Source organism: Tiliqua scincoides, chromosome 16 (genome assembly GCF_035046505.1).
Source record: "Tiliqua scincoides isolate rTilSci1 chromosome 16, rTilSci1.hap2, whole genome shotgun sequence".
Classification (NCBI taxonomy): Eukaryota; Metazoa; Chordata; class Lepidosauria; order Squamata; family Scincidae; genus Tiliqua; species Tiliqua scincoides.
Genome location: NC_089836.1, coordinates 2,593,805 through 2,608,748, shown reverse-complemented (window position 1 = coordinate 2,608,748; position 14,944 = coordinate 2,593,805). Strand labels below are relative to the sequence as shown.

Here is a 14,944-nt window from a genome sequence, read left to right as displayed (position 1 = left end):
TCACCTCCCTGCATTACAATCTCTGAGCATGAACTGGAGGTTGTCCATGACTTTGTGTACCTTGGCTCAACGATCTCCGACACTCTTTCTCTCGATACCGAGCTAAACAAGCGCATCGGTAAAGCAGCTACCATGTTTTCCAGACTCACAAAGAGAGTCTGGTCCAACAAGAAGCTGACGGAACATACCAAGATCCAGGTCTACAGAGCTTGCGTCCTGAGTACACTTCTGTACTGCAGCGAGTCATGGACTCTTCGCTCACAACAGGAGAGGAAACTGAGCGCTTTCCACATGCGCTGCCTCTGACGCATCCTCGGCATCACCTGGCAGGACAAAGTTCCAAACAACACAGTCCTGGAACGTGCTGGAATCCCTAGCATGTATTCACTGCTGAAACAGAGACGCCTGCGTTGGCTTGGTCATGTCGTGAGAATGGATGATGGCCAGATCCCAAAGGATCTCCTCTATGGAGAACTCGTGCAAGGAAAGCGCCCTACAGGTAGACCACAGCTGCGATACAAGGACATCTGCAAGAGGGATCTGAAGGCCTTAGGGATGGACCTCAACAAGTGGGAAACCCTGGCCTCTGAGCGGCCCGCTTGGAGGCAGGCTGTGCAGCATGGCCTTTCCCAGTTTGAAGAGACACTTTGCCAACAGTCTGAGGCTAAGAGGCAAAGAAGGAAGGCCCATAGCCAGGGAGACAGACCAGGGACAGACTGCACTTGCTCCCGGTGTGGAAGGGATTGTCACTCCCGGATTGGCCTTTTCAGCCACACTAGACGCTGTGCCAGAACCACCTTTCAGAGCGCGATACCATAGTCTTTCGAGACTGAAGGTTGCCAATACAATACATATGATACAGCATGGAACCAAATATGAATCAACTTTCATTTCTGTGTATCATAATACAGTAACCCCTGCTCACTGGGTAAAGTGGCATGTTTTCAAGTAATGCTGCTCTTACGTTTAGCAGAGGGAGAATAACTTCTCCTCTTCACCCCAGCACAGTGTCTCCAACCAATAAGGGGCACACTTTTTATGTATTTACTTAAATTTGATTTCGACACAGGCGAGCAGGCTACAAAATCTTCCTTGACCCCAGGTAGTAGAAAGATGCCTTAGCTATACCACTGGCTGGGGGGAGTCAGCAGAGCAAGTGGGTGGCAAGCTGTTGGGGGAAGGAGGTGGGTTTTTCTCAGATTTACACTTTTTAAAAAGCCCAGGCATGATGTCACTTCCGTTTGTGACATCACTTCCAGGACACTGTTTTGAGCTCAGCACTGGACTACACATTAGCTATGCCACTGCTACAGACCAGAATGCCCAGAAAGATCCCAAAACAGGTTATTAAGTGGACTGTCTGTAAGCACTTAGGAAACAATGGGGTGATTTCTAGGATAAGTTGTGCCAGATGAATCTCACTCCCCCCAAGGGCACTGTGGAGAGAGCACACCTACGTTTCCTCAAGGCATTTGACGGTGTCTCCTGATATCCTCATGGGTGAAATAGTGGAAAATGGGCTGGACAGCACTGCTGCTGGGTGGTTTCACAGTTGGCTGAGCAGCCAGGCTCAGCACATGGGAGTCCATGGCTCCACCTCCATCTGGAGGCAGAGAGGGAGGGAGGGAGGGAGGGGTTGAGTGGAGGGCCACAGAACTCTGCCCTGTGCTGCTCAACCTGCTGGTTGTGACCAGGGACAAGGGGGTGGCGGTGGGATGTGTACATGGAACGAGGCTGGGGAGGAGAGCTGACACTCCGCAAGTTGGGAAGCAAGGCTACAAATGACCCCAAAAGCCTCGCTCGCGGGACCCACCTCAGCAAGATGGAGGCAGACATCCCTCAAGAGTCCCAGCTTCCTGTATCTCACGGCAGTCCACCAAGTGCTCCCTGGGGCATTTGGTGGGCCGCTGTGAGATACAGGAAGCTGGACTAGATGGGCCTATGGCCTGATCCAACAGAGCTGTTCTTATGTAAGTGTCCTACATGTAGGAACAAGAAAGCAAAGGCACTAGGATGGGAAAGGCCTGGTCTAGGGGCAGCAAGTATTTAAAAAATCTCACTGGTGCCACATATGAAACATGAGCCAGCAGCGTGATGCAGCAGCAGAAAAAGCAGACATGTTGCAGGGCTGCGTTTGCAGAAGCATCATGACAACTCACAGCTCCACCCTGTTCTGCACTACTCAGAGCTCCCCGGGAATCCTACAGCCAGTTTTGGCCACCCCATTTTAAGGGGGTGACTGATGAGCTGGTGACTGATGACAGTTCAGTGGAGAGCAGCAAAGATGGTGAGGAGCCTGAAAGTGGAGTCCTGCGAGAGCCGTTAAAGGAACTGGAAAAAAGGAGAACTCCATCAGCTGTCTCCAGGTATCTGTGAGGTTGTCCCACGGAAGAGGGAGGACTTACTCTTACTGACCCTGAGGGCAGACTAGAACATAAGAGCCCCATTGGATCAGGCCCAGGCCCATCTAGTTCTATTTCCTTAATCTCAGTGACCCACAAGGTGCCTCAGGGAACACAAAAGTCACTGCCTACATTCTGTTGCCACTCCCTGGTATTCAGCACCTAGTATTCAGACAGGCTGCCTCTGAAACCCAGAGGTTGCATATAGTTATGACTTACAACTGTGATGGAATTTTCCTCATAAATCTGTCCTATCTCCTTTTCATAGAATCAAAGTTGGAAGGTACACAGAGTCATCAAGTACAACCCCTGCCTGCAGCAGGAAATTCTGCATGTGTCTGTTGAGTCTCTGCTTGAAAATCTCCAGAGGGAGAATCCACCACCCCCTTGGCAATGGATTCCACAGCCTAACTGTACGCACCGTTAGGAATTTATTCGGGTATCCGACTGGAATCTCCTCTCGCAGTTTGAACCCCTTTGATCAAGGTCTTGCCAGATACTATCAGAACACCCTGCGGTAAAGAGTTCCACAGGTTAATTAAGCAGGGACAAAAAAGATTTCCTTCACTCTGTGCGATTCTCCCACCAGTCAATTTCAGTTGACTACCCCTGGTTCTGGTGTTGTGTTACCAGGGAAAAGAACTTCCCTCCATACATCCCCTACCTTATGTTACATCTCAGAGCCCAATCCTATCCAACTTTCCAGCAATGATGCAGCCGCAATGCAGCCCCATGGTAAGGGAACAAACTTTCCATCACCTTGAGGAGGCCTCTGTGATTGCTTTCCCACTGCAGGATGCAGCATACACCCCATTGACAGCTGCATCAGAGCTAGAAAGTTGGATAGGATTAGGCCCTCAGTTGTTTGTCACCTCAGTAGCCTTTCTTTTAGACTAAAGAGCCCCAAACGTTGTGCTCTTTTCCTCTTACTCCCTGACTGTGAAGTTCTCTCAGCAGCCTTTGGGGAGAGACTGTGTCAAAAGCCTTCTGAAAGGCATCCACACAGTGGTGGACTTAGAGGGGGCAAGCGGGACAAATGCCCCAAGCACCAATCCTTCGGGGGAACCTCTGCCAGCCTCACACTCCCCCACCACCCATTCCTCTCTCTCTCTCTCTCTCTCTCTCTCTCTCTTTTTAAAGGGAATGGCAGCTCTGCCAGCTTCATTCCTTTTCTAACAAAAAAACCTCTTTCCAATGGAGGAGTGGCGGCCAGAATCACTGCTGGAGAAGCTGCTAGGTGCTGCCTCTCCAGCAATGATTCAGCGCTGGACTAGGCTGCCCCCCTTCCCTCCTCCTTTAGAGGAGGAGACAAGAGAGTGCCCTAGAGTGTCAGCGCACCAGGAGTTGCAACTCCCAGCGCACTGCCTCTCTAGGGCGGCATCTCATTTCCTCTGGAGTAGGGGAAAGGGGAGCCCTAGAGCGTCAGTGCACAGAGTTACAACTCCCTGGTGCAGACGCTGTAGGGCTCCACCTTCCTCTCTTCCAATAGATAGGGAGGGAAGGGGGCATGGCCTGGCAACAGCACGCCAAGAGCAGTGCTGCCCCCCTTGCCTCCCCTTCAAGGGGAGATGAGGAAATTACCGAGAGTGGCTGCACTTGGTGCGGTTCCCAGCCATGTCTGAGGGCCATCCCCGCTTTCCTCCCCTTTAAAGCGGGGGGGGGGAGGAGGAAGGGGTGGGCCTCAAGGCAGAGGGAAGCAACGTGCGCCTCCTCTGATTTCAGAGGAGACATGTGCCGCTTCCCTGGCTCTGAGGAGCATTATGTGCCGCTTCTGAGAGGCACAAAAGTGTCCCTTGCAGCGCTTTGGGGCCACTCACAAGCGGCGCCCAGGAGGCAAGCACCGCCCACCTCCTGTCAGCAACACTCACCTGTCCAGGGCACCACTTCCAGCAGCCCCGAAGTGCTCCAAGGAAGCCTTTCTCGCTCCTCAGAGGCGGTGCAGAAGGCTCCTTGGATCCTGGGCTGCCTCCTTCCTTCCCCCTTTCAAAAAGAGGAGGCAACCATGTGGAAACAATTCCAGTGGCTATGGTGTGACTGCAATTATTTCATGGTCTGGGGGTGCAGGAAACCCCAGGTCCGCCTTTTCAAAGAACCCTAGAAGATTTGTGAGACAAAATCACCCTCACAAAAACCAGGCTGACTCTCAGCAAAGCCTGTTCTTCTGAACACTTCGGGATTTCATTCTTGATTAGGCTTTCCACAGGGATGGGACAGTCCACCATGGCTGCACTCACGTCTGGCCCCGCCCCCTTTGACTAGCTGGTGGCCATGGGGACTCGTCCAGAGTGTTTTTGGGACTCCGTTTTACTCAAGTTACAGTCTTTTTGGCAAACAAGTCAGATGAGGCTCTGCAGAAAAAAGGAGCTGCTGACAAGGGTGTGTGCGTGTTGGACTCCTCTCCCCTGATGTCCCCCCATCCCATCAGCAAACAAAAGCGCTGAGTGAGAGAACACCAATCAGTTCCTTATGAACCTCAACTAAGAACCCCTGTTCACATCATGACTCCCAATTCTGCCCTCAGAAGGAGCGCCATGCATGGGTGGACCTATAGGGAGGGAAGAGGAGGCATCCCAGCTCCACAAGGCAGGAGGGGATGGGCAGCACGAGCAAGGAGACAGAAGCAGCAGGCAGGTGGGCGGGCCAGCCAGACCTGAAAACAAATCTTAAGCCTCCCGCCCCCTCAACCCCACAGCCACCTCCTACAGCCAACCTACCCTACTCTCTCCAAGTCTCTTGCTTGTGCCGGCTTGAATGCGGCTTCTGGATCACCCACGAGGTCCTTAGGAAGCCACGAAAAAAGTGAGCAAGCACATACACACACGCACAGAGACAAGTGGAGTGGAGAGCCAAAGGACTCAGGTTTACGAGTCTGGTCCTGAGAAAAGCTCCCAAGGAGTCACAACCAGTTTCAAAACACACGTACAAATCGCCAAAAATGCATGCTTGGAACTCAAGTCCAAGTCTTCCACGTGAAGTTGCCCAACCTGCTTTTCCCATCTACAGCTTCTACTGGGTCGAAGCTACAGGGGAGCAGACTGAAGTTAGGCAAGGAGCAGAAGGTGGCATTAGAACAGCCTGCCTCACGCTTGTGGGATCTGCCCCACAGGAGACTGCACTGGACTCCAGGACCTGCTGCCACTGCCACGCCCCCCCAAGTTGATCAAGGGGCGGGGGGGCGGGACGAGGGGCCTGCAGTTCTACGCAGAGGCCACAAGAGCAGGCGAGCCCCGCTGGATCAGGCCAAGGACCCCGTCCAGCTTCCACCAAACGCCCAGGGAGCACACGCAGCCTGCGTCCTGGTGCCCTCCCTGCTTCTGGCATCAGAGGCAGCCTGCCTCCAGAAACAGGAGCTGGCACGTCCCTACCATGACCGGCCGGGCTGCTGCCTTTCGCGGCTCTGGCCCGCAAGCTGCAGGGCCTGTCTGAGCGCGCAGGGCTCCTGCAGGCGGCGCTGTGCAAAAGGCCTGCGGGGAGAGGCGCCTGTGCGAGTCCTGCGGCTGGAAGGGCCTCGAGGTCCAGCCCTCTCCGGAGCGCCCGGCAAGCCTCTGGCAGGGGAGAGCGCGCCACTCCCCCGGGCGTCGGGGCCGCTCCTCCCGACGTCCGCGCGGCGCCCCTCCTTCCCCCGCCCTGCCCGCCGGACCTCGCAAGAACCCTCTTCCCGGCAGCCTGCCCCCGACGTCCTGGGCGCCGCGCTCCGGGACCGGGAGGCGGCTGGGCGCGGAGCAGCCTCCGGCGCAGCCCTCGGCGGCGACCACCCGCAGGCTCCCCTCGGCGCGCCGGCGGCAGACGCTTCGTGGTCCAGGCGGCCCGGGGGCTGCGAGAGGGAGCCCGCACCGGCGCCCTTCCGCACCCGGAGGCGCCGCTCACCTGGCGCAGGTGCTTGAGCAGGCGGGTGGCCTCCTCCTGCCGGCCCTGCCGGACCAGGCCCAGCAACTCCTGGATCATGCCCACGCGCCGGCGGTAGGGCGGCTGCCCCGCAGCCGCGGCCGGTCCCGCGCCGGCCGCCCGGGCCAGCTTCTCCCCGGAGCGCACCACCAGCGAGGCCAGGAAGTCTCCGCGCTCCCGAGGGGGCGGCCTCCGGCGGGGACCGCCTGCCGGGCTGCCTCCGCCGCCGGGGGCCGGGCCGCCCTTGGGCTGCTTGGCGCCCATGCTGAGCCGCCCGGCCTCAGCCGGCCTGCGCGGGGGCCTGGGCGCTGTCAGGACCAGCGGAAGGAGGAGCAGGCGGCGCCCCGGAGCCCCGCATCTCCCGCCCGCGCCGCAGCAACTCCGAGGAAACTGTTGCGCGCCGGGGCCAGACGGGCGGACGTGCCGGGCGAGCGTCCCTGGCGCAGGGCGCGGCGGCTCCGGCTCCTCCTTCTCCGGCCGGGGCACGTGCAGAGCGCGCGCCCGAGAAGGGGGCCGGGCCGGCCGGGGGCGCCCAGCCGGCCCGCAGCGGCGCCTCCCTCGGGCAGCAGCGTTCTCAGCAAGCCGCAGCCTTCTCTTCTCGGGGCCTCCCCGGTCACGCCCTCGCAGGGCTCCCGGCCCCACAGCTGGAGGGGCGCGGCTGGGGAGGTGCTCCCGGAAAGGAAGCAGGATGCGGGGACGGAGCGCGGTGAGCAGCGCAGGCTGGATCTGGGGGCGCCCCGAGCTAGCACGTTCAGCGGATGACGGCCAGGCGCCCGCCACGGGCGGGACCCTCGCCCCATCCAGACCCAGGGGTGCCCTAGAGGTCTAGCCCGCCAGGGAAGGTTGGAGAGCCTGGCCGGGACTCCACCCTCCCGCCCAAGTAAGAGCCCAGTCCCATTTTCCACTGCTGGTGCAGTCGTGGCAAAGGGGTGTGCACTGCATTCTGTGGTGGGAAGGAAGTCACAGAGGCCTCCTCAAGGTGGGGAACAGTTCCCTTATCTCCGGCCTGCATTGTGGCTGCAGTGGTGCTGGAAAAATGGATAGGACTGGGCCCTAAGGCAGCACCGGGGCTGGCAAAGGAAGGCTGGCCGGGCGGGCTTGCAGCAGGCCGCGTCTAGCCCCGGCCAAAGGGCTTCTGTGTTCAGCAGCCTCCCCTTGTCACAAAGGCGCACAGGGCCCTCCTGCCCAGCATCACAGCAGTGGCCAGCAGGAAGCTTGTGCAGAACGAGCACTCCTGCTCCAGCCCAGCCTGACTTTGAGAGCAAGGTCGAGAGAAGCCAGGCTGGCTGCATGAGGCTTCAGGAACAAGGCTTCTCCAGGAGTGGGTGGCAAACTTTATTCTGCAAAGCAAGATCCATGTCTCATACACACACCAATGCTAAGACCACATCAGTTACTGGCCATCAAGTCCAGAGACAAGGGAAACACCACCTTAACCCTTCCTCTCCTGCAAAACACACGGACATGAAGGAGGAGGAGAAACAGGGTCACAAAACTTCACATAATTCCAAAGAACAACCAACATGAAATGGCAGAAAACGCCAACAGAATCAAAAGTGATTCAAGCCGTCCTGAATGCGAGAGGCAGTGAGGCAAAGATCAATATGATCCGAACAAGCTCTGCGACGGTCCATCTGCTGGGCTGCACACCACCTCACTCCTGTGTATCCCCCGACCTCTGGAACAGGTCACCCAAGCTACACAGAATTCTTGCAGGGCTGGCTGAAAACCACTGGATGTTCAGTGGAACATCTCTGACCGGGGAGGGGATGCTGTGTGTGGCGACAGTATCATTTCCACCCCAGAATCGGCTCAGTCTCGTCGATGTTCCAAGTGACCGACAGGCACAGTCCCATAAAAGGGGGCAATGGGCCATGAAAGTGAGCCAGCAAGTTGTGCTGTTTTGTGCTACTGCAAACCAAGCTGCCAGTGAAATGGTTCTGGGAGCCAGCGAGAGTCCTTAAGGCATCCAGCAACAACAGTAGGGCAGATGCCCTTAACTCCAAGTCCAGGGGAGAAACTGGAAGCCAGAATGTTGCAGGAAGGGCAGGGGGGAAGACACAGAGGAAGAAGCACGTGACCCCCACCCCCATGCCCACTCAAGACAGGAACTGGGCGAGGTCTACAGAAATGCACTTGTGGCCCACATGATTCTGGCCATCTTTCCCTTCGATGAGGCTTCCCCCACCTACAGGCAAGAGCCCACTTCCACATGCACAGGGCCTCAGGCTCCCCAAACACCTGTGCCCAGAGAACTCCCATCAGCCAGGGAGAAGATGAGTCTCACTGCCCTCACACCTGCACTGCTCAGGTATGTGCTGCACCCCCCCCCCCGGCACTCTGCATCATGCAGTCAATCTGCATGAAGAAAGCAGCAGCCCCAATTCGGGGCCCAGGAGGAACCCCCAGGCAGAGTTCAGGGGGGCCTGCCGCTTCAGAAGATTAGCACTTCCAGCAGCCCAGGAATGACGAGTGGGGACTGCACTGCCTGCTTTTCCACCTCAAATTGTAAGCACTGCTTTCATCTTTCCAAACTGTGGCCAATGTTAAAACCTGTAACTGTTTTTCTTAAACAAACCTAAAAACGTTGGTATCTTTCTGCAAGCAGGGTGCCAATGGGAACGGAGAGACAGTCGGGCACCGAGTTCACAGAGTGTGTTGGGGCTTCGGAGGTGCAGGCTGCTCTGAAGACCACTGGCAGGGGCGGCAACAAGGTGCTTGTCCCAAGACACTTGCAAAAGGCATCTGAACTGCCCCCAACAACAACAAGCCCCGCTGGCTCTGCCTAGGCCAAGCCGCCCATTGCAAAATAGCTGGCTAGACAGGGAAGAGGATCCAGTGTCATTGTCCCAGCCTTAGCTGTGCACGCCCAGTTCTCCCGCTTTTGAGCACAGGCGTGGAATATAAATAACCGTTGCAGGCACTTCAAGGTCTTTGGTTGGAGTAACCCAACGTCACAAGATCAAAAGAACCAGGGCCGACTTCTGGGTGCAGCCGACAGCGATCACAGACTCAGTCAGTTTTGGAAGAAGGAGATGAGGGGTCAGGCTTCTGAAAAAGCAACCTGAAGAAATCAAAGCAAAGAGAAGAGCAGGGGGGGTTGAACCCTGTGTCTGATCAGCCCATTTCACTGCTGTGGGGCTGCTATCACTGTGTCAAGGCTTCCAGCATGACACCACACCAAGGCTGTGCTGATTTGTCTAAGTCAGGGCTTCTGAAACTGGGGCATCGCGATGACACCCCAGACTGAGGACCCTGGACTCTTTCCCCTTAAGGGACAGAGGCAGGTGGGAGACAGTGATGCAATCACCAGGATCGCGTTGCTAAGGGGGGCTACAGAGACTGGCATTTCCTTACCAGTCCTTGCTGCAGCCTCCCGGGGGTGCGGGGAGCCCTCCACGACCGTCCGCAAGGCTCCCCAACCTTCAAAAAGTGAAAGCGGAGTGATTGTGCTCCACCTCCACAAAACCAGAAGTGGGGCGCAATCGCTCCGCTTTCACTTTTTGAAGGCTGGGGAGCCTTCAAAAAGGCAGCACATTGCTGCCTTTCTTGCTCCCACAAAGGCACTTACTGTGGTCTTCAAACTCCCCAAGAGTTTGAGAACCGCATGTCTAAGTGATGGCTTGGTGGCAAGGCCAGGAAAGATCACAGCACTCACTGAGTGTTCTGAGGCAAGTCCCTTTCAACCAAGTACCTCAAAGCATTGTTGCAAGAACAACCTGGGACATTCTGTGCTGCCCAGGTGTGGTGACAGCAGCCTGCACCCGCAGCCTGCACCCACCTTCTCAGGGCAGAACTCCGAGCTGCTCTGGCGCAGTTTGCTTGGCCTGCCTTTGATGACCGCATAGCAGAACATGGTGATGACCATCACAAAGAGGAAGTAACTGGTGTGCATTAAGTGCAGGTTGATGAGGGAGCGGTCATCCTGTTAGGAGAGGGAAAAGAACACACATGGGGGGGGGGGTCTTGAGCAGAAGCAGCAAGAGGATGCGGCTTGCAGCTGCCGCTTCCAGACTGGGAACTGTACTTCCTCCTGCATCACCCAACCACCCACACATAGCCATGGTTGCTGCTCACAGAAGACTCCCTGGAGCAGGCACACTGGAAGGCAGGCCTCAGCCCTACTTTTACCAGTGCTCCACCACACAGCACCCAAAAAACGGGGGTAGCAGCAAAAAGGTCATGGCAATCACTTACTTCTGGAACAATCACTGTCAGTTTGGGGTTCAAGGCATGATAGACTTTGCCGACAGCCCCTTTGTAGCACCAGAAAGGGTTGTAGTCTTGAGCATACTTTGTGCTAGAGTCTCGGGCTGTGGTGAAGATCTTGTACCAAAAGGTAGCATTCACATATGTCTCTGGTGTGCAGTGTGGCGGCTGCCTGTGGAGCAAGACAGAACTCTTGAGAGCACAGCTGTACCTCCAACATCCCTTCCACAGGCTCACTGGAACAGCACACAAACCCCCAAGCCAAAGCCTGGCCCACGACCATTTGGGCTACGTCCTGCCACCTCACAAGGCCCTTGGGACTCCATGAGACCTGCTGCTTTCTGGACAGAGTCCAACTGTTCCTCTAGGCCTCACTCCTCCCCATAAGGCAGCTCTGCTGTACCAGCCTATCTGCCAACCCCTGCACAGGGCCCTGGGGCATATAAGAAGATGCACTGAACAAACGGGTTGAACTGTGGGGCACTCACTGGCCTGCCCCAGTTCTGGTTTGGCTTAAGCCCCATGTGGTCATGCAGGGAAGGGCTCCTAGTCAGGGGTGTATTTGCAGACCTGGAGCCTGAAAGCAGGTTACTTCCATGCATTCATAGCGTAAAGTCCAGCATTTCTAGAAACAGCGCATGGATAATGTGGGAAAGCAGCCTCCCTAGCACGACTTAAAAGAAAGGTTAACCAGGGAGAGAGCACAAGGAGACCCTTACACAGTTACAGGAAAGACGACAGCAGCTGCTGTGACGGTCATGCAGGCCGTGAAGACCACCTGGGTGCAATGACCATGCAGGACACAGTCCTCTGAGTTCCAGGCCGCAGGGAGAGCAAATGTGACGTTGATCTCCTCGTGAGCGTCTCTGCCTTGGAGGAGAGAAAAGCAGTTTGCAGGGACTGGCTGCATTTCTCTCACTGAGCAAACAGGTGTGCCTCATGCCCGAAAATGATAACAGAGGACAAGTCTGCAGCCTCCCACAGCCCTCCTCTGTTTCCTCAGCCCTCCAATCAGATTTCATGGGGGGAGGGGAGGGCAGCAGGGGAATGTCCAGCACAGGCATGTGCAACTCCTGGTCCACCAGGCCGACGGGGACCCTGCTTACTAGGTACGATGCCCCCCTTGTGCCCAGGTAAGAACCTTGTACTGTGGGCCGCACACACGCAAGAGGCCCCCCAGTAAGTTACGTATGGTTCAATGGTGCACATTTTGTGGTTCTTCTGGAAACAGTAGGGGGCTGTGACCAAGAAGCAGTCATAGAGGCATGCAAGAACGGCCCTGTTTTAGCATGTCCCACTCTTAAGCTGCACGTGTGGATTTTGGAGATGTATGCCATATGCACTGCCAGTCACAGGGCTTTCCCTCCTCCCAGTGTGCACTGCAAAGATCCCAAAGCACCAGCTGAAGCCTTGCCCAGTCAGCTGCAGGCACCCTTCCCTCACACGCTGACTCGAGGTTGCAGACATGCCCTCACAGCCATCCTGCCATGTCATACCTGAGAGGCCAATCTGGTGTCCAAAAATGGAGGAACTCAAGTGAGTGACATTTCGTGAGAACCCCCCAAAGGGCTTGAGGGGATCCAGCGTCAGAGTGATGGCCACAGATGTGTTGACTGGGCCAGAATCCTCTAGCGTCTGTGGCGATGGCGTGGATGGCCGGGTTTGGCTGCTGGTCATGGCACTTTCTGGCGTTGTGGTGTCATTTATGAGATGCTTCAAGGTTTCGTTCTCCGAAATACAGAAATCCAAGTCATTGAACCGCAGAAGGAAAGTGTTCCAGTCCTTAAAGGCAAGGCAGACACTCAAGGCCTCACTCTGGTGGAGCAACACATTCTCTCAATGTCAGTGTGCACTCAGAAACCATGTGGCGGGAGGGGGGAGGACTGATAAGCATCCATCAAACACCAATGAGGTGACACCCCCTCCCTCCTCAAATCCTGACTCATCACCTAGATTGGGATGGGCAGAGGGGAAAGAAGACTGCCTGCCTGCCTGATTCTGGAAGGTTTTCTCCAGGGACTCTGCCACCACTGGACCTGTGCTCCTAAAAGCACTAGGGCTGACACTTCCAAGACAGAAGCCTACCACACCAGGCAGACAAGCAAGTCTCTTGTGAGGCCAATTCCAAAACCACCTGGCACCTGGACAACCAGCAGGTCCACCACGCTCCCTCAAGTCATCCCCCTCCCCCTGAACTTCAGGCTGCCAGGGAGGGATCATTCCAGCCCTGTAGTCATCCGTGTTTGAGACTGAAACGCCACAGGGTGGCCAGCCCTTCAAGCAGCCACATCCCGTATCAACATGCGACAACCACTGCTGCCCCTCTGCCCGCCCCCCCCCATGCGCAGACACCCACAGCACTGCCTCTGAACTCACCTCTGTCATTTCTGGAGACTTGATCTCCTTAATCTTGAAAAAATAGCCTAGGGTGAGGAAGGCGATGGCCGTGGCGCTGACACTGACCATGAACACCACGAGGGGCGGGCGGCTGCTGATCTGTGCCCGGAGGTTCTCCAAAGGACTGAGGCTGAACATCATTTCAATTAGGCCCCCCCTGGGAAAGAAGCAAGACCACAACAGAAAGCATCAACTCACCCATCAGATGTGCACATGGAGGAAGGAGCCCTGTACACAGGCAGCAAGATAAGCCATGCTTCCTGCACTAGTCTCCCCACCACAAGAGGTTCTTCCTAGTGGTTGGCCATCAAGCCGGGACAGACTTGACTCCTGCATTCTGCAATATAGGCTGCACTGGGGCCAGCGCAGCTTGCTCTTCCCTGTGCAGCTGAGAGGAAGGGGCTCCCTCACCTCCACTCCCACCTGGACCACGAGCAAGAGCTGCACTTCTAGAGCAACATCTCCAAACCGCTGCATGACCAAAAGCCTTCCCTGTGCAACATGTTCTTCTTCTGCACCACAGCCTCTGATCTTTCTAGAAGCACATGCTGGGCAGCTGCTTCTGCTATCCACCACCCCAGCAGGATCTGTGCCCCGATTTCCAGAGGGAGGCGGCTGCCTGGTGCATTTCTGGAAAGACTGACTAGAGGGATGAGGTGGTGGTGAAAACCAGGAAGCTGCACCACAAGGGGAAGGCTTCGGTGTGCACCGGCTCCTAGAGCGTCAGACCATCAGCCAGCACAGATCCCACTGAGAGCCTGCCCAGGTCCTCCCTCTGCAGAGCAGCAGCATCCAAGCCAAGACCAGCTCACAGCTGTCCCTCGCCCCACCACAACGCAGCCCTGGGCGAGGGGGGCTGCAAAGCGCCCACACAGCCCGGAAGGGCAAGTGCGCCCAAGCCACTGGCTCCCAGCCCGCGGTCCCAGGAAGGTCTCGGGAAAGTCTCTCCCACTCACTTCCAGCGTCTCGAGCGAGCACACCCCGGAGAGGGCCGCGAAGGCGCTGCAGTGGCAGCAAGCGCAGCAGAGCAGTGTCCTCTGCACGCGACGGGTCTCCGGCGAGTCTCTTCTGGCTGCAGGTCCTTCCGAGGCCCGGAGCCGGCTGCGAGGCTCTTCGAAGGCCAGCCGCTTCGGGGCTTCCCGGCGAAGCCAGAGGCGCTCAAAGGCCTTCCGGGCTCTGGTGACAGGCCGGGGTGCCAGAGGCGGAGCGACTTCCGCCGTCCCGGCGGGTCACGAGGACCACCCGCGTCGCACACTCACGTGCTGTGCGGGCCGCGGGGCCCCAACTCCGGCCTCTGCCTCTGCGGCGCGCAGCCTCCTGCACCCGGGCGACGCCTGCCCCGCCGGCACCCGACCCGACCCGACCCGCCGCTCCAGAGGCCTCCCCTTTCCTCGGCCCGGGGCGGCTTCGGGAGCCTCCCGCCGGCCTGCGGGCACTGCCGAGTCCTCCGGCGGGCTCTAAGCGCAGCTCCCGGGCAGGGCCGGAGCCGGGAAGCCGCCGCCCCCGGGAGTGCTGAGAGCGGAGGGGCCTGCCGGAGAACCGCCAGGAGGGACACGAGCTTTCGGGCCCGCCCCCCCTCCCGGAGTCCCCCCCTCACCGGCGCCGGGCTCAGCCTCGCGGGCGCCACATCCTCCTTCCGCGCCGCTTCGAGGCCCGCCGGGGAGCAGTGCGCGTGCGCCTTCTCGGGCTGCCCCGCCCGCAGGGTAGGGCGGCTACGGCGGCGCCGCTGAGACAAACTTCGGAGGAGCGTCGCGCCCGGCCGCTGAGCGGAAGCAGCAGTTGGCAGTGACGTCGGCAGGGCGCCTCTGCTCTGCGCATGCTCGGCAGGACGCGGCGGCAGCGCTCGCCCCCGGAAGGAGGCTCGAAGGCCCCGCCCGGCAGGAGGCGGCCCACCCCGCGCCCCTCAAGGGGAGAAGCCCGAGCCGCGCCCCGCCCCGCCGGGCTGCGGAGATCGAGGACGCGGGGCGCCGCTGGCTGAGGGAGGGGCCCCCACACACACCACACGCCCTTCAGGCACAGACTTTATGCACAGACTAGGAAACAACACGCGT

General features: G+C 57.9%; 2 protein-coding genes across 3 annotated transcripts in view; both read right to left on the bottom strand.

Moving 5' to 3' along the window:
- The window catches only part of LRRC75A (leucine rich repeat containing 75A), a 29,784-nt gene extending 23,028 nt beyond the window's left edge, over positions 1-6,756 (bottom strand). Inside the window, exon 1 of the mRNA XM_066610736.1 lies at positions 6,270-6,756. Within this exon, the coding sequence (XP_066466833.1) occupies positions 6,270-6,551 (282 nt within the window). The 5' untranslated portion in view covers positions 6,552-6,756. The remainder of the gene's footprint in view (positions 1-6,269) is intronic.
- An 842-nt stretch (positions 6,757-7,598) lies between these two features.
- Positions 7,599-14,895, bottom strand: TMEM248 (transmembrane protein 248). Of its 2 annotated transcripts, none has more exons than XM_066610737.1 (7): positions 14,491-14,895; positions 12,873-13,050; positions 11,993-12,278; positions 11,216-11,366; positions 10,485-10,668; positions 10,069-10,212; positions 7,599-9,351 (listed from the first exon to the last, which is right to left on the bottom strand). In XM_066610737.1, the coding sequence occupies exons 2-7, from the start codon at positions 13,032-13,034 to the stop codon at positions 9,331-9,333; spliced, it is 948 nt and encodes a 315-aa protein (XP_066466834.1). In that variant the 5' UTR covers positions 13,035-13,050; positions 14,491-14,895; the 3' UTR covers positions 7,599-9,330. The 2 variants fall into 2 exon arrangements, with proteins under 2 accessions (XP_066466834.1, XP_066466835.1); XM_066610738.1 differs by lacking the exon at positions 14,491-14,895 and adding an exon at positions 13,850-14,447.
- Between the last annotated feature and the right edge of the window lie 49 nt (positions 14,896-14,944).